Source organism: Pleurodeles waltl, chromosome 11 (assembly GCF_031143425.1).
Source record: "Pleurodeles waltl isolate 20211129_DDA chromosome 11, aPleWal1.hap1.20221129, whole genome shotgun sequence".
Classification (NCBI taxonomy): domain Eukaryota; kingdom Metazoa; phylum Chordata; class Amphibia; order Caudata; family Salamandridae; genus Pleurodeles; species Pleurodeles waltl.
In genome coordinates, this window is record NC_090450.1 from 983,669,325 (window position 1) to 983,693,100 (window position 23,776).

Below are 23,776 nucleotides of genomic sequence, written 5' to 3' on the forward strand. Positions count from 1 at the left end.
TATTTTAATAGTCTGTAGAGAACTTAGAATGTATAATAGAGTTCTGGAATGTTGGTGCCAGATGGTCCCTGCTGCGGACATGGATGAGACGTTTGTTTTACCTGAATAAAACAGATTTATATAACCTCACCGAGAACCACTGCTTTTTTCATAACGAACGGCAGAAATGGCAAAGGAAAATATGTTCTTTAATGGGCCAATCACATTAAAAAAGTTAATTAAAATGTGTCTTTTCTACGAATGATAAACAATGGAAGGAAACTGTACCACCCAACAAGCAGTAGCACCAGAGAAGCCGATCCTGACAATTTGTCAGGCAGAAATAAAATGGGTATGGCAGGTGGGTGAATTAGAAGAACGAAATGGAACTTGCATGCAGACGGCTGCTTATGCATCAAGGACTCCAAATTAGTTTAAGGTTACAATACATTCTTTAAAGAGTTTCTTCTGATCTTACCAGTCAGTGAAGGAAATTCCCAACCAATTACGGAGGAGGGTGGGCATAACAAAGGGAGTGAAGCGTGAATTTCGACAAGAGTTCTTTTGCAGCTTCTATTCACAGACAGCTACCAAGCGGTAATCACTGATGTCCTCTATCGTTCGACATGTTTTAGGTAGTCCACAGAACATTACCTCATAGTTTCACAATTAAAGAGAAATCACAAAGTGAAATATCAAACTTTATTGCTTAAAACAAATGTCTTTGTAAAACAAAGTTCACATGTAGCTGTACCCAGACCAAACACATTTGCCTGTATGGCAGTGCAGAAGATCTCAAGCAAAGACCTGTAAAATAGATTTTACATTTGTACTAATGCCACACAGCCAACAAAGTGCATGTAACACAATTCATACACAAACCTCAAGATCTACTTGGGTGTATTAGCCAATTACTCACTTCTTTCAGATACATCACATCACTTCAGGAAGCAGGTTTATGGCCTTTGAAGTTTAAAAATTGTAGAATTCAGTTTTGTTAAGTCAATGCTGCAAATTAGTTTTGCAGCTAAACACTTCAACTAACATCCTGTGCGAACCAACATGCAGCAAAAGGTCGTTTGTATGTACAGCAAACGTTGTAGGTGGAATGTACACTTCATAGGTAATGTGCGTCTCTGGTGGATGAGGCCTCAACATATGATAGCTAGGCAATAAAATCATCAGGCTCAAAAGAAATTTTAAGAACTCACCTTTATCATACAGTTTTTCAATAAATATATGCTATTCTTTAAAAACGAACAAGGCTAACTAACTAGCAGACTTTGAAACAGGCTAAGTTCTTCAGTACCAGCAGAGTAAACAATGACACAGCTGCCAAAACACAATTATTAGCAACAAGAAGTGAACTTGAAGAGCTATGTTCTAGTCTTAGATGCCTTTACGTTGTGGAAATCCGGTTAAGAGACCGATTCGATTTTGTTGTTGTTGCCGAAACAGGAAAATGAGTGTTGGCAAACAATTGCTGATAAAAAGGCTTACACTGTCCCTTTTACTCCAAATTGTCTCTGCATGTTCTCAACACATATCTAAGCTTGGGACGTTTTCACCCAACAGCACACAACACCCACACAGATGGGCAGAAAGCAATAAAAATCAGTCTGTTAAAGCCAAAGCATACACCATCTGATCACAACAGAAGACTCTCCTCTCTTGCTAAAGAAGTGTACTTAAAAGAGTAAACACGAAGACACAGCACTTTACAGATTAACAATAAACAGCAGTTTGTGCCAGCAGTTAATGCATTCCATGGATTAACATCTGAACTCCCCTCCAATTACGGAAGCTGCAGCAAATTAAACGCCATTATTTTCAGAATAAGTTCCATTCAATAATCAAGCTTTGGTCTAAGGGTGTGAACGTAATCCCAGGAGCTGCAGGTTGTGAGGTAAGACAATACAGCACGAAATGGATCTCCTACTCAAAATATTTCCATGACATACAAAATGTGTTCATATTCCGCACTCCCAATACACAGTATGGAACTCAGCAAATCAAATATTTTTATGCCGGTATATTACTATGTCTACCAATAAATGCAGTTTAAAACACTAAGACAGCAAGCCATGCATGAACCTCTGTCAAAATTACCAGGCTGTGAACTCGCAAAGAAAGCCTCTAAAATAGTTATTTGAAAGAATAAAAAAGTTGATACTTCATTTGATCGCAAAGACGACTTGCAAAGTACAAAATAACCATATAGACAATTTGGATCCAGATGCTACTACCCCGAATTGCAAGTTTCAATACAGGATGAAAATTAATATATTCAGGGGAGAAAGAAAAACAGCACCTATAGCTCAACCTTGTAGTGAGAAACAGCAAGCACTAAAACCAGGTTTCTGATTGAGTATACTATGCCAGTACATGTAATCCACTAACACTGCACACCCAAGCAGAAAGCCTAGTTTGAACATTCTTAGGCACTAAAAGTCTAAACATTCTGTGCGAGAAAGGGACAGGCTTAGCAAATCGAAAGGTAAAGATGCACCAAGTTGTTCAGTCTGAGGGTCTCTAGGAGTACGATCATCCCCTCAAAGCAGCACAGCACCTTTCAGTGCTTCAAAGAAAGTTGTCTCTCATAGGCATAAACTGACTTGTATCTAATGCAGTGATTGGTTAATAAGGCTAATGAATATCAGTATAAGCTACAGAAGTGGGCAATGAAACAAGAAAGTCAGCTAATTAGCACAATCAAAACAGTCTATCTCCCTGTGAAGTACATTTTATTATCCAATCATATCAAAAGGCGAGTGTTCAGATTTCAGAAAATAAAACTATTTCAATGGAAAGAATGTTATGTCCAAAATGAGGCCACATGGATGAACTCAGGATAAAGCACACTACTAACACCATGTTTTGAGTAGATCCGTTTTACTGATCAGCAAATTGGACCTTAAGATCATAGGGCATTGCTCAGTTTAATCTGTTAGAGGTTAACCTCTCAAACAGAGTAGATTTAACAACAACAAAAATCTAAAATCAACGGCCCCATCCCACTAGGGGATAATGAATCCGGTGCTTTTGAAAGCCTCCTAAAGTTACTTTTATTTCTAGAGACTGTAATGTATTGCACCGTTTAGCACAAAAAAAAGTTTGGTGGGATCCGAGATCCGCTACAACCCTGAATGGATTTAAAAACATCCGCCGAGAAATTAAGTGCAGCAAGTAATCAAGACAATATATATGTAGTTCATTTCACTTTTCGAACAGGTTTGGAATCTTAAATGGAGTATATCCCAAAGTGCAACATGGTTGAGGCGAACTAGTAATTTCCTTTCCAGAAATGAAGCCCAACTATTTACTGCAGTGTTTAAGAATGCCTGGTGCAGGTATAGTGACTAGTTAAAGTGCAGCAGAAGTATTAATGCCCTTTCCTAAAAATACAAAAACATGTACAGCTGCTCTACTAGCAAGAACCACTGGTCACAGTGATGTAGGTTAGTGTAATTGATGCCCACTGCCACCACACAGTACATCTCAGAGTGACTCTTATTCTGGGAACATCTCCACATTGAAACTAATATGGAAAGAGATCCAAGTCGTGCTACACCAGCAACATGAACTGCAGTCTGGTACCGACCACACTGCAAGTGCTTCAAGGTTTCAGCGGATGAAATACTGTTGCTGTGAAAGACACAGATGCTGTGTTCCTAAAAGGAATCTTTACAATCAAGGTGAAAGGGAACCAATCTACAGTGGTAATGAAGGATTTAAACAAAAAAAAAAAAAAGTTCCACCCAAAGTGGGATATTTTAATTAATGAGAAATAAGAGAATCAGCAAACTCCACCCTCTATCAAGCACACAATCTGAAGCTCAGGGAAGGTTGGTTATTTGTGTAAGATGCAAGGATCACTAAAGTGACAACAGTAAGAGCTGGCTTAAATACTCTGAACAACGCAGGACTTTGGGAGAGATAAGGCATGAGGTATGCGGTAAGTACAACTTACTGAAACTGCTAATTTATCAAACAGAACGACCACAACATGATCACTACAGAAGAAAAATGCATTTTAGGATTGAGAAAGCAATACATTATCTTGCACAGTGAAAAAATTGAAAATACTGCAGGACTAGTAACAGTATGTTCTACCGAAACAGACGTCGCAGCATAATCTCTTAGTAACAATTAATATTCCTTACTCTTGAATACAAAGAATACCAAGCGACATTCAGGGTAATCTGTGAAATGAAGATGGAATAGCAAAAGGAGTTGGAGTTGGTTTTGTATGCTGAACTGTAACACTACACAAGACAAACGCTCTGTAGTAACTCCAATGTTTGCAAAAGGCTGAAAGTGAGACAGTTTTCTTCCCTTATGCTGCTTGTCTCCTGAAATCCATTACTGAATTACACCTCATGAAAGTGACTCGAGTGAGGCAGAGTTCCAGAGAGAGGACTATGTGACAACTGATAAAGTTGAGGCTTTTCTCACACTGCTGTGTGATGTCCATGATGCTTCAGGTAAAAAGATATTTAATGCATATTCAGAGCACAGGAAATATTAACCTGCACCAATAAAAAGTCCCAGCACTGCTGGCTCACCAACAAACATTAAGGCAACATCAGTATTGCCAACAGCAGTAATCTGGCATTTCCTTCAGTGCATACACTGCTGTGTGCCGAAATGCAGCCAATAAATCCAGCAAAGACGAGAAGCTATTCATTCTGGCACACCGGTGCATTTAGAGAAGATGCTCGTTTAAATCAACCTTCTCAAGTGGCCCTGCCGACATCTGATAAGTCACTTGGCAAAGCATGCCCCTTACCAAGGACAGTTTACACTTGCAGTAATATTGACCATATGCCATACAAACAATGCCTGTGCGAAGCAGTCCACACTGTTTAGCAGTTTTGTTCTCTGCAGCAGTGTCCGGCTCGCCAGCACTTTCCAGGTTACACATCAAGTGTGCAGAGCGGCTCGTTTTCTGGCTGGGCTGACTGCACAACTGTCATCTTGGGTCTCCTCAAAGTCTCCGCCTAAAACAAAAAGATATTTGTTAAACGACCAGGTTTACACACAATGTGGACTCCTACTTCTTGCAATTCTGCAAGTTAATCCAGGGCACCAACGTGCGCCTGTATTGTACAGCAAATTGGAAGTTCACAAACAGTTATGACCTCAAGTCTTTTGTTAACAAAAATGCTGGGAAAATCTGAAAAGAACCCTCTCCATGTCCCCAAAATACTTAAGGAATGTTACTCATATTGTAAGCATCTGTTTGTAGCGTGTAGTGGTGTAGATTCACAAGTTCTACAAACTCCTGCCTTCTAGTGTTGAGCTTGGCCATTTGCAAGCTGTTTTTCTTTGAAGTAGTCTTTCAGGTCACGAGGCGCTGCAACACCTCTCTTGGCTCGAAATGTGCTTGGTCACAGAGTTCCATGACTCCATCTTGGATTGTTTTTCGCACAGCGAGTGAGTATATGGAGTGTTGAGTGAGCAAAGCCTGCGCACTATGCGTTTTGGGCAGTCTGAACTGAGTGACTAAGTGCATTTTATTATAGGGCTCACTACCCCGATGAGGCATTGGAGTGCTTTACGCTGGACAGCGCACTGCTCCGGAACCCGAAGTTTGTGATTAATTCAATATTACTTGTTGTTAGTTATTTGGATTAGCTCTGGAACCTCAGCAAACCATTCCATGCATTTATTCCAGATTCTTTGTGATAGATTACAATACTAGGCATTAAGCAGGATCATTAGTGGTGTCGCCCATCGTGCAGATGAAGGGTGGGTGTTTGCAGACAAGCTTGAGTGACGTAAGGTATTGTTAGGTTGCAGGGATATCATCTTTGTAAGAAGGAGAGGTTCTGATCTTTGATGCAAGTTGTGGGCATTTTTTTCAGAGATATATTCATAGAGATTAAGGCAAACATGTATGTGACTAAAAACAGGTTGTGCTCAGAGGGATGAGACATGCAGAGTTTGGAAAGTAAGCAGTGGGCCATGCTAGATTAAAAAAATACAGACAATGCTTTCAGAGATGGCATCGAATCTGGCATGCAAGCCTGTGGTAGAAATAGCATAATTTGTATACGACAGTAGTGATATACTTGGTACTTTTGAAAGGGAAAAGAATCAGAAGGCAGCAATTAGTGCCAACATTGGAAATGAGATACCGCGGATGCTGGAGTGGCTGCTTGGTGATGCTTATCCTCAACTGTGGCTCACATTATTAACTCTAAGTAGGGTTTCTGGTTGAGTGGAAAATATTTGACATTTCCAAGCGTATTTGTGAAACAAAAAAAAAAAAAAAGTGAAGCTCCGGTGGGTACATTCCATATTTATTTAACCAACAAATGTTTACACATTTCAGTGTCTAATGGGTTTTAGCCACTTATAACATTATGGATTGTACAACAGCTTAAACAGCGGTACTGCTGCTGTTATATAAGCTTTATTAAGAAATATTTGTATTTTTTTTTTTTTTTTTAACTTGCCTACTTGTCAGCCTGCACAGCTATTGACCTAGCACTCATGATTGACACTAGTGAGGATCATCCAAACTAAATCCTATTTTCCATGTTTATTCATATACAAAAATAAATAAAGACAAGAAGATCGTTTTTCTGTCTATATTTATTGGGGGGGGGGGGGGGGAGAATCAATAAAATTGAACACTGGGGGCCCTAAATGTAAGCAGCATGACAAGATCCCTTTGGAAGCCCCTTGGATGTAGCATGGGCAACTTTACCAGACACAGGAAGTGTATTGCTTTACTTCCTGAGGCTAGAATTCCAGACATGTAGAGAGACCTGGACCTGCGCTGGACATCGTCTCACTCCTCTTTTGATCTCATTGGTGCACTACCAGAAAACTACGATTCTTGCCTAGCGTGCTGGGATACAAGAGTGGGCTGTCTAGACAAATCTGGACCCTCATCGGGCCCTCAGCACCTCCTTCCAGTTTTGGAGGCATTGAGGTACATTCCAAAAATCCATAATTGTGGCCCTCAGTGCTCCACACACTCGCTCGTTCTTCAAATCCCAGACTGTGGGTGTAGGTCAATGAGGTATGTGGAAGCAAAGACCTGCGTCATGTACCCTATGGCTCACTCCATCTTTTGGTGCTGTTGGGGCTCTCCCCCAAATACCTGGTTGTTGCCTAAAGTGAAGCCAAATTAGCACAGAATTCCTCTAGAATGGATTGCACCAAATCAGCAAGTGATTCGCCCATGACCGCTGGCAGAATTTCATCAACTGAGTCCCATAAGGTAAGTGAATACCTGCCTAGGAAGCAGCTTGTACTGACAGAACAAAGGGTGAGGTTAATGGAAGAGAACAGCTCAATTCTCTTTCCTCCACCGGGGGGGGGGGGGGAGGGGGGACAGGGGGCGAGGGTAATCTGGAAAGAAATAACTTTTTTTTTTTTTTTAACCTGTAACTCCGTAGGGGAATCTCCACTGAAATCATAAGCACTGACTAGTACCACCCACTTGTGGGGACCCTGCAGCATTTATATATATATTTTATTAAGTGTAATGTCCGCTGTTCTACAGGAAGGCCTGCAGTCACTTAGAGAAACATATTATGCAGCCTATAGGAGTAGACTACAATAGGCCAATTCTTCATACTAGATAAAAAAAAAAAAAAAAAAAAAAAAGCCAGGAGAATTATATATGTATGTAACGTAACGAAGTTTTGGTAAAACAGCATAAATGCCTTTGCCAAACCTTTTTGATAGAGTAGAGAGATGAAGTAAAGCAGGAGAGTGCAGCCCCATAGTCTGTCATTACACGAGCTAAAAATAGAGACTGTGCCTTTAAGAACCCAGGGACCACCAGTATCCCATTATGCTCAGCAGGTGGCAGTTGCTTCAGTTCATGGAGGCGATGGTAGAATGTATGCATGGGATATGTGTACCTCATTTCAATCCTCCGGAGAGGAGCAAGGGTTGCTTATGACTTTAATGGAGATTCACCTACGAGAGAACTGGTGTTACAGATAAGAAACTGTCCATTCTCTCGTAGGGGCTCTCCACTGATAGTCATAAGCACTGACAAGAGTAGCGAGGCCACCCCTAGTAAGAGCAGTGCAGAAGACAGTGGATTGAGAAGTTAGCCATTTAGGCAAAGGAAGCCTAATGGGAGGGAAAACCTTACTCAACCATTCCAAAAACAATAAAGTAAATAACATTTTTATATACATTTTCTTCATCACAGGGATTTTGATAAAGAGGCTTCCGGAGGCAGTGAGAGCTGCCAGGTGAACCTTTATGGAACAGAATTGAAAGCCAGATTTAGCCAAGTGTAGTAGGTATGGAAAAATGACATTTCCTTGACAAGTTGTAGGGTCCACATACTTGGAGGAACACAAAATGCTAAATCTCTTCCAATTGAAGGAATATGCACAGTGGGTGGAAGGCTGCTTTGCCTCTGAGGATCTTCTTGAAGATTTGTGGCAGGTTCAAATGTCTATACTGCAATAGCTCAGTAGCGATGCAGCCAAATTCAAGGAGGAGAGATTGAGGCGAACCATCTGGCCTCCAAATTTAGTTAGCAGGACTGGTCTCTGCATGTCAGCTTGAGATGTGGACGCTGTCACAGGTGAGGCAGGTCTGTGAACCACCATTGATATGGCCACTCTGGAGCTAGGAGGATCACCTTGGCTCTTGAGTAGGACAGCTTGATGAGGACTGTCGAATCAGGGGAATTGGCGGAAAGGTGTAAACAAATTTGCCAGATCAGGTCCATCCATAGGGCATTTACCAGTGCCCCTAGTTGGTAGTACCTCGAGGTGAAGCTGCAGCATTTTTTTTAGTTTTCTGCGGTGCTGAACAAGTCGATGGCTGGAGTACCATATAGTTGGAAGATGCTTTGTAGGATATCGTTATGCAAAAGTCATTCATGGTTTTCTTCCAGAACTATGCCGAGCGCTTCTGCTTGAGCATTTTGGACACCTGGGAGGAGAGTTGCCGTGATCTTCAGGTTCCTGTTTAAGATCCATTTCCAAATCACCTGGGCCTCATGTGACAAGAGCCTGGACCTTGTTTCCCCCGTTTGTTAAGGTAGTACATGGTGATTGTATTGTCCATCTGAAAAAGCAAGCTTGATGGGCGAAAGGCTTGGAGCGCTAGATGAACAGCACAAAGCTTGAGATTGATGCGACAGGTCCTCTCTCTCGGATCACCTCCAAATTCAGGGCACATGGTCTCTGTGGGCTCCCCATCCTAGTAGTGATACACCACTATTGGTGAAAAGGCATCCCTTGCAGGAGATTGACTGGAGAGCATCACCATTTCAGGTACTGTTTTGCATGAAGGAACAGCTTGATCCTGTCCTCATAGTTGTCCGTTAGCAGGTCCCAATGACATTTTTGGAGGCCCCCTGTCGAGACGAGGACACTGCCTCCACTTGGAGGCATTTGGCTTGAGGAAGATGCAGGATGTCCTCGAACAGAGAAGAAAGGACACTGTCCTCACTGTCAAATGAGATACCTTTATGAGAGAATGACACTTCTGAAGGACCAGTAAGCGCCTCTTCCGAAAGACACTTTTGCCAAATTGTGTCGATGGCGGCTCTCAGGTAATGTAAAGCCTGAACTGGAGTAGGTGTGGAATTGTCGTGGTTGACATGAAGCCCCAATCTTTGAAGGAGACTGAAAGGACTTTGGGCTTCTTGAGAAGTTGACTCCTTTATGAGCCAATTGTCTAGGTATGGGTAGACTAAAGATACAGTGCTTTCTGAGATGGGCTATCACTACTGCCATGCACTTTGAGAATATTCTGGATGCTGACTTTTAGCCGAATAGAAGTTCTGTGTACTGGTAATGGCCCTGTCCCACAACAAACTTCAAGAATTTGATGCTTTGTGGCGACTGGAATGTGTAAGTTTGCATCCTGAAGGTGGAACAAAGCCAATTTTTCCTGGTGTAATTGGGGATAGATTTGATGTAATGCCAACATACAGAGCTTTTCTTGCCGAAACCACCTGTTTGCTACTTTAAGGTCGAGCATAGCTCTGAATCTGTTCTAGTCTTTCTTTTTCACCAGAAAGTACCTGGAGTAAATGTCTTTCACCCGTTGTCTCTGAGGAATGGCTTCTGTAAGATGACGTTGACTTCCAACCATACCAATGGAAAAGGAAAATGGACAGTTTCAGAGGTATGGATAGTGGCAGGCTGGTGAACCTGAGACAATACACGTTACACACTATTCAGAACCCAGGCATCTTGTGTGGTGAAAAGGAGAAATGCTTCCCCCTACCGGAGTGGGTAACGGAAGAGGGGGAAGGAAGGACTCCGCTTGGATGTTGTTGCCTGCTTATACCCTTGAGCAGGCTGTTGGGTAGATCATCTCCTTGTCTGCTTTCGTGGCTGTTGGTATGCTCTTTGGTGTGGTTGCAGAAATATACCAGAGTACCACTGAAGGGTTTGAACCCTCAGAGGGTAAAAACCGCATTGATACGGTCTGAAAGATTTTCTTGCTGGTACAGACATGTGTATATTAAGTTTGGCCGTCCCTCGTACCAGGACCTCCTGGAGGGTTGCAATGTCACCCACTGTGGAGACACCAGGGGGTGGAGAGTCAGACAATGTTGGAGAATATCATCATCTTGCAGACAGAGGGAGAATTTCTAGATTTATGATGGGATGTTGTTTAAGATTTAAATCATGTTCGATGTTGAGGCATTGCAGCAGACGGTCGATCTGCTCCTCAATGTCGACCTCTGTTGACTCAGACGTCAATCCACTCCTCCCTGACAAGACACTCATCAAGGTCGACCAGTCTGCATGTCAGTGTATGGGCCCTCGAAGGCGACTGGTTTTGCCTCGACAATGACAGACATTTTCTGGACATCAACCCAGCTCAACAGTGAGCAGGTAGGAACCATACCTGGCATTTTTGCAAAGGAACACTCCTTTCAGACCTCCTACATCCTTCAGAGGTTGATGGCAAAGCCCTGGTGGAAGTCTGACCTTTCCCGCGCTCCGAGGTCTTACCTCCAGCCAGTGCTTGATGAGTCTCTCCTCAGTCCCATGGAGGCAAAATCTCCTCCTTTTTTTGTAGTCAGGAATGTAAGATGCTGGAAGGCAGATGATGCAGACTTCATGAGGGTCCGTCTTGGCCTTTTTCCTCCCACATGTGGGCCACACTTGTCAAATAAAGAAGGCATTTTATTTAACAAAAAAAAAAAAAATTCAAACTTCTTCACTGTCAAGAAAAAACAGACAAAGGCAGGGAGAGATGAAAACCGTCACCAAATTCTACTGGAAAATATTTTTGACAAAAAGCTTAAAAAGGCTGAGCTCCATGCTCCAGGATCCTGTCAGCAGCAGCTGGAAAGAAGACCTAAAGCAACTGCCACCTGCTGAGCATGATGGGATACTGGTTGTCTCTGTGTTCTTAAAGGCACAGTCAATTACTAATTTATACGGAGAGCATTTGGAGCTACAATGTCCTGCTTTACTTCATCTCTCTATCACCAAATGGTTTGTGAAAGGCATTCATGCTGTTTTACCAAAATATCATGACATAATTCTCCTGGCCTCTTGTTTGAAACTAAGATGAAGTATTGGGCAGTTGAAGCCAACTCCATTAGGTTGCATAATATGTTTCACTTCTAAGTGACTCTGTTGGCCTTCCCGAAGAAAGGCGAACATTACACTTAAGAAAATATATTTTGAAGACATGCTCTGGGTCCCTGCACATAGTCATAAGCACTGAATAGTCCCGCCTATTAAAATAGATCCCCTACGTGAGAACTGGGTTTGACTCTGCTGGTGGAGGGCTGTGCTACCAGGCTCTCACGAGCAGAGTACACAAACAAAAAAGCAGGGTCAGTCTGAGCAGATCTGTAATAGTGTCCCACCTACTTACTTGGCAGGTTTTATAACAAGTGCCCAAGAAAGTGTTGGTCAGGGCCACACTGAAGTGAAGTAATGGTTCGAAGGACCCCTGTCCAGGCTATAGAACCTTGATAAGGATGCTGGTCTTCACTTCAATGGACCCTAACAAAAACCTCTGCCACTCATCTAAACCATGGTGAATGAAGTAAATTCCTTCGCGGAAGGGACGGGTGAGATTAAACGATGTGTCAGGGGAGGTGTCCAGCCCACTAGGCTTTTGAAAGTTCATATAAAAGTAGTCATCTTTAGTATGAGGGACAAACTCATCTCATCACATTCGTCGAGAGGTGAGGGACTCTGGTCGGGGTCGGACATAAAAATTGTATTTGGGCTGGGCACGTCGTAACTGCCAGAGCGCAGCTTTGGCAGAGGTAGAGATAGATTTGGTTAAGTCAGACAGGATGATAAAAATGACGTAGTCTTGCGACAACAAGGCAGAAGGAACTAACATGGACAGCGGTGAATTGAGCCGGCACTGAAGCCAGAGCCGAATCTAAAGCAGATTTGAGACACAAGAAGGTGCAGAGGGCAGACCTGCCCACATTAACCCAACTAGAGTCCTCCTCTGATGCATGAGGCCCCAAAGGCTGCGAGACAGCTGGCAAGGTGCCAACCTTGAACATCTCAATCTGCAGAGGTGCCAACAACGGACACAAAAATCAGGGTGCATCAAAAGCAACTGCAGAATCAGCTCCTCAGTGGGGATCAGGAGCAAGACCAGGGGGCACATTGATGTCCTAAAGATTTCTTAAAGAAAAAGTGGCGAGGCAGGGACGTGGTTTGTGCCTCTTCTTTACTTTCAACCTACCTAAAGACCTGGATAGTGAAGATGACCTGTGTCTAACAGCGTGGTTTTGTGGTGATGGATCTTCTTTGGCCTTATCGGGGCACACAACCCACAGGATGTGAACCTCTAGCTTCTGGACCACGATTCCATGTTTCGGAGATATGTCAAAGACATTTGTTTGCGACAGTCCCTACAAGTCTTAAACCCTGTAGTTTTAGAAGGGCACACATGATGCACTCTTGAAAACTTTGGAAAAACCCTGATGAACTGACAAGGATATCGTTGGCTCTAGCTCTGGCAAAGGCGCGGAAAGAAACTGGCAGCAGCATGTTTAAGTGGTGCCTATATCCAGTATCAGCAGTCACTCCTGGGGTGTAGCAAAGCAGCACAGCGCCACATATCAGTGTGTAGGGGTTATGTTGAAAAATCTCCCAGACCCAATCTGGGGATGTTCTAAGAGGCAGGGAATATGTGGTTAGAAGAATTCATCAAAAAATGTTAAACACTTAACTAGAACTGAAAATGTATTTGCTAGCTTGTAACATTGTTGATCCTTTATAGATGTTCCTGGTTCCCATACTCACTCGTTCTTGGGCAAGTTTCCTCATTTCCTCCTGCAGTTTGTTAAGTAATCGTAGATTTGGTCTGTTCTTTTTGGCAAATTGCTGTAGTTCAATCACACTTCTATCTGACATGTACTAAAGAAGAGTGAGCAAAAAAAAATAGGTTATTTGGTTTTGTAGCATGTATGACAGGATATTCAAGTGCTTTATAGACACAACAATTCACTTGACAGTCAACAACTGATGCATCATTTGTTTTTTAAAAAAATGAAAAAGTTCTTAGAGACTCAACAGAATTTAGTGATACACTTTCAATATCTACATATAAATGAATCAAGTAATAAGAATGCAAGAGAAATGGAAGCTGCAAATGTATGACAGGAGACAGCCAGGCTTATTTATTACTATTGGTAAAGGAATCCTAGCTCAACTCCAGCGTTTCTGGTGGCAGTGACGGTTTTCCACAACATGCAGCCCTTGGAGTGAGTGTGACTACATGGACATGTCCCACCAACCCATACATGGTGATTGGAGACACCTTTGAGGCAAGGCATAATGGCATGTCTCTTTACCTACTGGAAAATGTGATGCGGGCAAGTAGGCCAGCATCACATTTTCCAGTATGTTTGTCTATGTCCCATATTTGTGACAATCAATGACCGACAAGACAAAAGCCTTTACAAAACTGTGAAAATAACACAAAAAAAAAAAAAAGGGGGTGGGGGATTCATAATCAGTCCTGATGAAAGCCTGGGACCCCAGGAGGGACCTGATAAAGGGCTGAAACCTAGCTTAACTCTAGGGTACAAGATAGTACTCTTCCCTTAATTGACCCACCTGATTTAATTTTTTTTTTGTATTTTTAACCATACCAGTGGGATGCAAATAATAGCTACTGGGGTGACAAGGTATTTTTTAAATATGTACTCTCCACATTAGGATTAGATCATTATCCAAAGTACTCCCAGGAAAATGGCCAAGCCCCACCCGGGTTTATAGGGACCAGGGTGCGACCCTATGATGGAGCATTACACGAGGGTCCACAATAAAATTATTAATATTTTCATTGGAGCAACAGGACAGCCTAAAGGAGGGTAGGATACCTTCTGTAAGAGTGATTCATAAGGGAGAGAGTATTCTGTGGTCCTCGTAACGGAGCCCTCTCTCGCTAACTTCCCACACAGTAGAATGGTCTTTTTGAAAAGCCAGCAAAGTTAGCCATTTTGAATATGGTGAAAAGTGTGGGAAATTGTGAACCTGAAAAATAAAGCTTTAATTAGGAACCCATGAGGGAAATAAAGGATAGTACAACAGATAACTTATGGAGTCCAACTAAGGGTAAAGCATGAGGCAGTGGCTAAAGGGATGACCAGTGAATGCATAAAGCCATGAACAGCAGAAGAGACTAACAGACAAAAGAGGGAATCAATACAATATTAAAATCTAGTAAGAAACAACGGCCCCAGCACAGGACGGGATACCAGTAGAGTTATAAAATTACTTTGAACGATGTAATAGATCCAATCTGGAAAGGCTAATTTAATGAGATTATGGGAGGGACTGTTGAATTACCGGCCAAATGGTGCAAAGAAACAATTAGCTTGATTTTACAACTCAATCCCCCTGACAAGTGTGAATCTTAGACCAATTTTGCTTCTAAATTTAATCTATAAGATTTTTGCATTTCTATTTAGGAGCAAGTGGCACCTATCCAAGATGAAAACGCTTCAGAATGATGTATTTTACAGCATGATTTGGAATAAACGTGGCCAAAGTTTGTGCACATTAACTAGCGCAGACTTTTTTTTAAATTTCTACTTTTTCTCTCCCTGGTCATACTTGTTTTTTTTTTCTTTTCCCCCTTTACATTCTCCTCTCATTTATCTTTTGAGCTTTGTCCTTTACATTCATGTTTAATTTTTCCTTCCTACTTTCCATCTTTCCTTTACTTAGTACCATTGTCGTAATCTTCTTCCTTCCTATGCTTCTGTCATTCCTTTACCCTTTCTCCTATCCCCTTTCTTCTTGCATTCCTTCCATTTGCTAATTCTTTCTTTTCTTCCACACCCGTCTCATTTCTTCTCATAATTTCATTCAATTTTCTGCTTTCCTTTCTCTCCTCCCATTTTTATTTGTATCTTCCTTTTAATTCTTGCTACCCCCATTTCCAGGTTCCATTCTTTTCTTCTCCCTCCCATTTTTTCCCTTTGTCTTCCTCTCCTTTCCATTCTTTAGTGCCTACATTCCATCAAGCTTCCCTTTTTAACTTTCCTTCCTTAATTTTATTATTCTTTCCTTCCTTCAAGTTATTTCATTGTAGTTGCCTCACCTTTTTCTTCTTTTATATTCAAAACATTTCTCTTCCATTCTGTCACCATTTCAAGCTGGTTTGAACTCCCGACCCTGGCTCATCCCACAATGGTACCACTGATTTCTTTCAGAATTTGTCTTCCCTAATCTCTTCCACGGACTTGCAAGCCAGAGATAAAAGATACAAAGGGGTGTAAAAAAAACTGAATCTGCCCCAAGCACCCCTACTTAAGCTGGTATAGTGGGGGCTTCGCTATGCCCTTGCATGAGGACCAGAAGGGGTTTATGCCGGGAGATATATAACGAGCCAACATACACATTAGCAGAGACTAGATATAACTACGACCTTCTCAGCCCCCCTTGGCAGTGGTAACATTGGATGACACCAATGCACGAACAGATGAACTGGAGGATGTTTTAGCACACTTGGGGCTGGGAACAACTTTGTTAGGTGATTCAGCTGATTTATAGCTCCCTACGGCAAAGAGTGACAAATGGTGAGTTACAGAACAAGTGGATATTGAAAGACGAACTAGGCAAGGTTCTCCCTTTAAGCTGCTCCTGTTTACGTAGCCCAGTTTATGTGCAGATGTGGCCAGGTGGCAGAGGAAGACAAACATGTTTAATTGCCAAGCCCTGGACAGATTCTGGAGCAGTGTGGTTAAAGCATTGCCATTGATCTTTAAGTGCGAGATCAAGGTAGGTTTTACTGTTTTCTTTGGTGTTTACGTGGACGAACTGGGAGCTGTGGTGATTGGTTCAGATGAGAAAAAGCTGACCTTTTACCTCATATTAAAGGCGTGACGGGAAATCTACAAAAAACGGATGCAATCTGAGCCTCCAATGAGTAATGGAGGGGTAGATGGTCTAAGATACATGAAGACTGTACAAAGGGAAGAAAGGTAGTTGGTGGGTGCCTTTTGAGCAGTGGTAGAGAGGAGGGGGAAGCAGGTTTGATGATTCTACTAAAGATCACTTACATTCTGAGGGTGAAAATCCTCGTAAAGATAAGTGACCTGAGGGGTTTGGATGTATCAAGGCAAGAGACAATGGAGGTAACTAAGATCCACGATACATCTACTGTAAAAGGACAAACAAAAAAAAGTGTAACCTTAACAGGGTGAAACGGGAAAGGCTAGGAAAATTGTGACTGATCATTATGGAATAGCATTCTACCAGTATCCTTTCAAGCACACCTGCCAACATTTCAGTGCAGGCAAGTGTGAGAAAAAAAAGGAAAAAAATAAAAATAGAAAGTCCAAATAATGTATTTTTCACACTGACTTATTGAAGCAAAGGCAATCTGCTAGAATAAAGTCAACTGGTAGGTTAAGTGACCATCAGGATTTTATTTTTGGCATTTTATTAACATAGTAAAAACAAAAACAGAGTTCTAAACTGCTTTTGTTTACACTATGTTAAACTGCAGAAAACAAGGTAAAGGTCTGTCACATGCTCTATATTTCCCTGTCTGTAGGAAGTTGGCTCTGTATGTGCTATTTCAAAGTAAGGAATAGCATGCACAGAGTCCAAGGGTTCCCCTTAGAGGTAAGATAGTGGCAAAAAGAGATAATACTAATGCTCTATTTTGTGGTAGTGTGGTCGAGCAATAGGCTTACCCAAGGAGTAGTGTTAAGCATTTGTTGTACATACACAGACAATAAATGAGGTACACACACTCAGAGACAAATCCAGCCAATAGGTTTTTGTATAGAAAAATATCTTTTCTTAGTTTATTTTAAGAACCACAGGTTCAAATTCTACATGTAATATCTCATTCGAAAGGTATTGCAGGTAAGTACTTTAGGAACTTCAAATCATCAAAATTGCATGTATACTTTTCAAGTTATTGACAAATAGCTGTTTTAAAAGTGGACACTTAGTGCAATTTTCACAGTTCCTAGGGGAGGTAAGTATTTGTTAGGTTAACCAGGTAAGTAAGACACTTACAGGGCTTAGTTCTTGGTCCAAGGTAGCCCACCGTTGGGGGTTCAGAGCAACCCCAAAGTCACCACACCAGCAGCTCAGGGCCGGTCAGGTGCAGAGTTCAAAGTGGTGCCCAAAACGCATAGGCTAGAATGGAGAGAAGGGGGTGCCCCGGTTCCGGTCTGCTTGCAGGTAAGTACCCGCGTCTTCGGAGGGCAGACCAGGGGGGTTTTGTAGGGCACCGGGGGGGACACAAGTCCACACAGAAATTTCACCCTCAGCGGCGCGGGGGCGGCCGGGTGCAGTGTAGAAACAGGCGTCGGGTTCGCAATGTTAGTCTATGAGAGATCTCGGGATCTCTTCAGCGCTGCAGGCAGGCAAGGGGGGGATTCCTCGGGGAAACCTCCACTTGGGCAAGGGAGAGGGACTCCTGGGGGTCACTCCTCCAGTGAAAGTCCGGTCCTTCAGGTCCTGGGGGCTGCGGGTGCAGGGTCTCTCCCAGGCGTCGGGACTTTAGGTTCAAAGAGTCGCGGTCAGGGGAAGCCTCGGGATTCCCTCTGCAGGCGGCGCTGTGGGGGCTCAGGGGGGACAGGTTTTGGTACTCACAGTATCAGAGTAGTCCTGGGGTCCCTCCTGAGGTGTTGGATCGCCACCAGCCGAGTCGGGGTCGCCGGGTGCAGTGTTGCAAGTCTCACTTCTTGCGGGGAGCTTGCAGGGTCCTTTAAAGTTGCTGGAAACAAAGTTGCAGCTTTTCTTGGAGCAGGTCCGCTGTCCTCGGGAGTTTCTTGTCTTTTCGAAGCAGGGGCAGTCCTCAGAGGATGTCGAGGTCGCTGGTCCCTTTGGAAGGCGTCGCTGGAGCAGGATCTTTGGAAGGCAGGAGACAGGCCGGTGAGTTTCTGGAGCCAAGGCAGTTGTCGTCTTCTGGTCTTCCTCTGCAGGGGTTTTCAGCTAGGCAGTCCTTCTTGTAGTTGCAGGAATCTAATTTTCTAGGGTTCAGGGTAGCCCTTAAATACTAAATTTAAGGGCGTGTTTAGGTCTGGGGGGTTAGTAGCCAATGGCTACTAGCCCTCTTTGTGCCTCCTCCCAAGGGGAGGGGGTCACAATCCTAACCCTATTGGGGGAATCCTCCATCTGCAAGATGGAGGATTTCTAAAAGTTAGAGTCACTTCAGCTCAGGACACCTTAGGGGCTGTCCTGACTGGCCAGTGACTCCTCCTTGTTGCTTTCTTTGTTCCCTCCAGCCTTGCCGCCAAAAGTGGGGGCCGTGGCCGGAGGGGGCAGGCAACTCCACTAAGCTGGAGTGCCCTGCTGGGCTGTGACAAAGGGGTGAGCCTTTGAGGCTCACCGCCAGGTGTCACAGCTCCTGCCTGGGGGAGGTGTTAGCATCTCCACCCAGTGCAGGCTTTGTTACTGGCCTCAGAGTGACAAAGGCACTCTCCCCATGGGGCCAGCAACATGTCTCTGGTGTGGCAGGCTGCTGGAACTAGTCAGCCTACACAGACAGTCGGTTAAGTTTCAGGGGGCACCTCTAAGGTGCCCTCTGTGGTGTATTTTACAATAAAATGTACACTGGCATCAGTGTGCATTTATTGTGCTGAGAAGTTTGATACCAAACTTCCCAGTTTTCAGTGTAGCCATTATGGTGCTGTGGAGTTCGTGTTTGACAGACTCCCAGACCATATACTCTTATGGCTACCCTGCACTTACAATGTCTAAGGTTTTGTTTAGACACTGTAGGGGTACCATGCTCATGCACTGGTACCCTCACCTATGGTATAGTGCACCCTGCCTTAGGGCTGTAAGGCCTGCTAGAGGGGTGTCTTACCTATACTGCATAGGCAGTGAGAGGCTGGCATGGCACCCTGAGGGGAGTGCCATGTCGACTTACTCGTTTTGTCCTCACTAGCACACACAAGCTGGCAAGCAGTGTGTCTGTGCTGAGTGAGAGGTCTCCAGGGTGGCATAAGACATGCTGCAGCCCTTAGAGACCTTCCTTGGCATCAGGGCCCTTGGTACTAGAAGTACCAGTTACAAGGGACTTATCTGGATGCCAGGGTCTGCCAATTGTGGATACAAAAGTACAGGTTAGGGAAAGAACACTGGTGCTGGGGCCTGGTTAGCAGGCCTCAGCACACTTTCAATTGTAAACATAGCATCAGCAAAGGCAAAAAGTCAGGGGGCAACCATGCCAAGGAGGCATTTCCTTACACTGTCCAAGAATTAAGGACAAAGCATAAACCTTGGATCTCAGAGGTAATTCTTGGAGAGGGAGACTGGAGAATGCAAGACAGGCATCAACACTATTTTTTTTAAAAAAAGTTTTACAAAACCCAGAGATCTGGTTTCTGCATGCAGGAATCGCGAGGCAGGATACTAGCCGTGAAATCTGCAGTCTCCCGCTTGAATAAGGAGTTTTGGCATGTATGGTTAATGCCAAATACCTGGCAGTTGAGCCAGTTCGGAGATTAAGTATTATGGCAGAACTGAAGTTAATTCCTGTGTCCTTTCCCGTGGTAGGGAAGGAGGGTTGTCTAGGACGTTAAGGACTATTTTAGAGGAAGGGAACTGGGATTACAGGTAAGTAGCTTTTTCTTAGGGTACCATCATTAGTCCTAAGCACGTAAGCGAATAGCAAGCTCGTCCCTCACAAAAGCAGAAGAAAAAGGGACTACATTAACAAAAACATAGATTGCAGAAAAGCTAAACCCACTACTGCATCTGCTCTCGAACCTGTGTTGAAACAATGTCTATTGACATTTAGGTAGCCACATTACATACTTCATCTATGCTATTGTTCCTTAATCCATAGTGGGGTTCAACCTCATGTTGAATGGGCCCTGGGCCTACCAAACGTTTGCCATTGCTTTAACAAGCATTTGCAATGCAGTAGGTTTTGCACTTGAGTTGGAGCTATTGGCGTTGTAAATGCATAACTGGACTTTTGCCACATTAATTGGTGAACCATGCCGCAGATTTTGGTCCTTTCTGTCACCTAATTCCATTGGTCCCACTGTCCTAGGATCACCGCAGGCTGAGTCAAGGGCCAAAATGTTTTGAAAAAGAATGCTTGCAAAACATTATGGGGCAAGCCCCTCCCGCCAAGTGCAGTAAATATTGTATTATCAGCCCACAAATAGATTACAAGTTGAAAAGCAGTGCTTGCACACTGCTAAGCTCGACCTAAAAATACAGGAAACAATCTACCTAGAGATGGGCTCTTTGAGGGGTCTAAACCTGTAAATACTGGGCCATAATTTTACAGAAAGGTGGTGAATATGCCATCTGTCTGGTTTTTGTCAGGGGAAAATTTTAAAACACTTAACGTCCAAAGAACGTAAATCCCTTGCTGCTGGAGAAGAGGTGATCTGGAAGGAAAAATTGTCTGGTTGTCCTTAAAGTTAGATACAACTTTAGGAAGGAAACTGAAATGTGTTCTCATCACAACCTTTTCTTTACAGAAAATAGTCAGGGGTGTGGAATTTATTAAAATATCTACTTGTCCAGGGGACAGGTTGCTTCTCAAATTTACTTGTCCCTTTGGTGCCATGTAGTGTGGCGACAAATTATGGCAGCAACCTCATTATGTAAGAGCTCTGATAATAGCCTCTCTGATTATGCCAGGGCTACTACCATAGTAGGGCTTGAATACGTGCAGTTTCAATCCCTACTGTAGCAATTTCCTTATTTTGCCACCTTTCTGCAGATCTGCATACTGGGGCTGGAGGGAGCAGTAAGCAATAGTTCCAGAGCTGGAATGCCTTTGAGTCTGCAAACCTACTAACCTGCATGTTTTAAAGATTTTCACCAGCTTCTCTCTAATATTTTCCCATAATAGGAAAGGTTGGACATTTACTCCTGACAATGGCAGAATTAGAATTTCTTCCAGGGTTGAGAAGAAAGTGGCTGTAGGGAAAATGAACTTGCAAATGCTCAATAGATTTTCACATGAGCAAATCTACACATCGTGTTTACCCATGCTAAAATACAGTTCACAAATATTTTATAGGGGTACGACATATACCATGGGTGCACTTTTGACTTTCTTTAAGAATTTGGGGCCACATGTAGGTAGGTTCAGATTTGCGACCTGCAAACTGCGAGTCAGAGCGACTCGCAATTAGCGAGTCGCAAATCCGAATGTAGGATGGTGTCCCTGGCACCATCTGTGATTCGCAAGGGCTTCGCAAATGCCCACCTCATGAATAATCATGAGGTGGGTCGCAATTTGCGACCCCCTTGCGAATGACGGCCCTCACAGGGATGGTGGCCTGCTGGAGACAGCAGACCACCATGTCTGTGACTGCTTTTCAATAAAGCAGTTTTTTTTGTAATGCAGCCCGTTTTCCTTAAAGGAAAACGAGATGCATTACAAAAACGAAAAATTAAACGTTTTCGTTTAATTTTTTCCGAGCAGGCAGTGGTCCGCAGCTTGCTCTGAAAAAATGTTTACAGTGACATTCACAATGGGGAAGGGGTCCCATAGGGACCCCTTCCCTTTTGTGAAAGTGTTAGCACCCATTTGAAATGGGTGCAAACTGCGATTGGTTTGCGCCCGCGTTCACAAAACAATCCTGCATTGCACTGCGAGTCGCAATTAGGAAGGGAACACCCCTTCCTAATTGCGAGTCTCAAACCCGTTTTGTGATTCGGTAACCAGGTTACTGAATCACAAAACTGGGTTTGTGCATCGCAATGTGCTTTTTGCACGCCGCAAACAGCGAAAGTCTCTGTTTGCGACATGCAAAAAGCTACCTACATGTGGCTCTTGGTCTCTAATTAGGTCTAGTGTTAACAAAGACATTTTGTTTTTATTAAACTTCTATTTCTCTCTCTTTCAGCTGGCTTTACTGTGAGTGATCGCATTCTGCTCTTCCACAAGGAGCATATTGGCACACAAAGTCGTTTTGTTCAGTGTCAGGAACTACAGTGGCAATCAGTGACGTAACGAAACTGGAGGGTGACCCTTTCCAAAGAACATGGAGGAGCCCCCTCTCCAGACTCACTCAGGGCAGGTGCTGTGCTGAAGGGGCCCCCTGGAGGGCAGTTGTGGGGCCTTTGTTATGCCACTGGTGGCAACGTGTGCTTTTAGAGTTCAAAAACGTTGTTTTTTTTTGGCCAGTGTTTGTTACAATGTTGAGGGCCTGGTAGCTCCCACAACAACAAAGTGTTACAAAAGCCATGTCAAAACAAGACACGCATTGATTAAACTAAGAGACTTATAAAAATATGTCAGATCAGTTGGCTTTGTCAGTGTTTGTTTATTTTCATGCTTCCCATAATCGTGTTGAAAATGGTTACACTGATTTTCCATTAGAAATATTTTTGGGAAATACTAGCATGCGTCAACACATTTTACTAAATGACACTTCATTTGCATCTAACCAGAGAGCATTCTGGGAGCATTATACTTAGCCTAATAGCCTAAACTTTTCAAACACGTTATTTTTTTTTGTACTGGAACCAACGTCAGTAGTGAAGTGTGGCCTTAAAACATTTATTTACAGCACTCACCCTAATAATGAATACTTTCAAATAATGAACCATAAATACAAGTTCAAACAGCATAATCTTTCAGAAACACATTACCTCAAATGCAGAGAGTTCCACTCCCTATAAACAGGCAGCCAAAGGGTTTGTACTGCAAAGGGTTGGGCCTACTTGTCCAGAGGACAAAGTAAACATAAAAACTTGTTGCCCTTGACCCCAAACAAGATGTCCCGGGCGTGGGCGATAGGAATTCCACATCCCTGACAGTATATAGTGGTTTGCTGCAAAAGGCATGAACACTAACCCTACAGGTAGACGTTATTGCAATCAGAATGTCAGTCTTTTAGCCTTAGTTAGAGCACTGGAATGTTGGGAACTCCATTAAGAATAATGGAGTGCTCTGGGCTTTTAATGGCCGGTAGAAGCCCAGAGCTCCAACATCCCAATGTGTGTCTCAGCTCTTGCAGTGAACAAGGGCCTCATGGAGCTTGAGGAGATTTCAATCCCCTTGGGCTCCGTGAGGCTTTTTGTTTTTATTTTTTTAAGTCCTTGGTTTGATTTATTATAACATTCTGCCCTCTAATAGTGGAATGTTCTAATAGCCCTATAGCCCTCAGTAGCTGGGCTATACCGGCATATAAGTCCAGCTCCCTTGTTAAAAGCCCTTGCTTCTGCTCAGGCCTTTAAAAGGCCACTATAGCCCACTACAGCGGGCTATAAGGCTACAGTAAAAGTGACCTTTTAAAACTCCTTCACAAACTTCTTACTTGCTTTTAAAAGTAAATGATGGGGGAAATGTAGGGCATTATAACTGTAGGCTTCAGCACCAAAAACCAAGAGTAGAGCACTGTCTCTTT

The 23,776-nt window shown here is 43.2% G+C and overlaps 1 protein-coding gene across 2 annotated transcripts in view; it reads right to left on the reverse strand.

The window, feature by feature from the left end:
* Positions 1-667: 667 nt before the first annotated feature.
* The window catches only part of DGCR8 (DGCR8 microprocessor complex subunit), a 108,517-nt gene continuing 85,408 nt past the window's right edge, over positions 668-23,776 (reverse strand). For both annotated transcript variants that reach the window (XM_069215282.1, XM_069215281.1), the window contains 2 exons: positions 13,218-13,331; positions 668-4,979 (listed from right to left, as the gene is read on the reverse strand). In XM_069215282.1, coding sequence (XP_069071383.1) covers positions 4,896-4,979; positions 13,218-13,331 — 198 coding nt within the window. In that variant the 3' untranslated portion in view covers positions 668-4,895. The remainder of the gene's footprint in view (positions 4,980-13,217; positions 13,332-23,776) is intronic.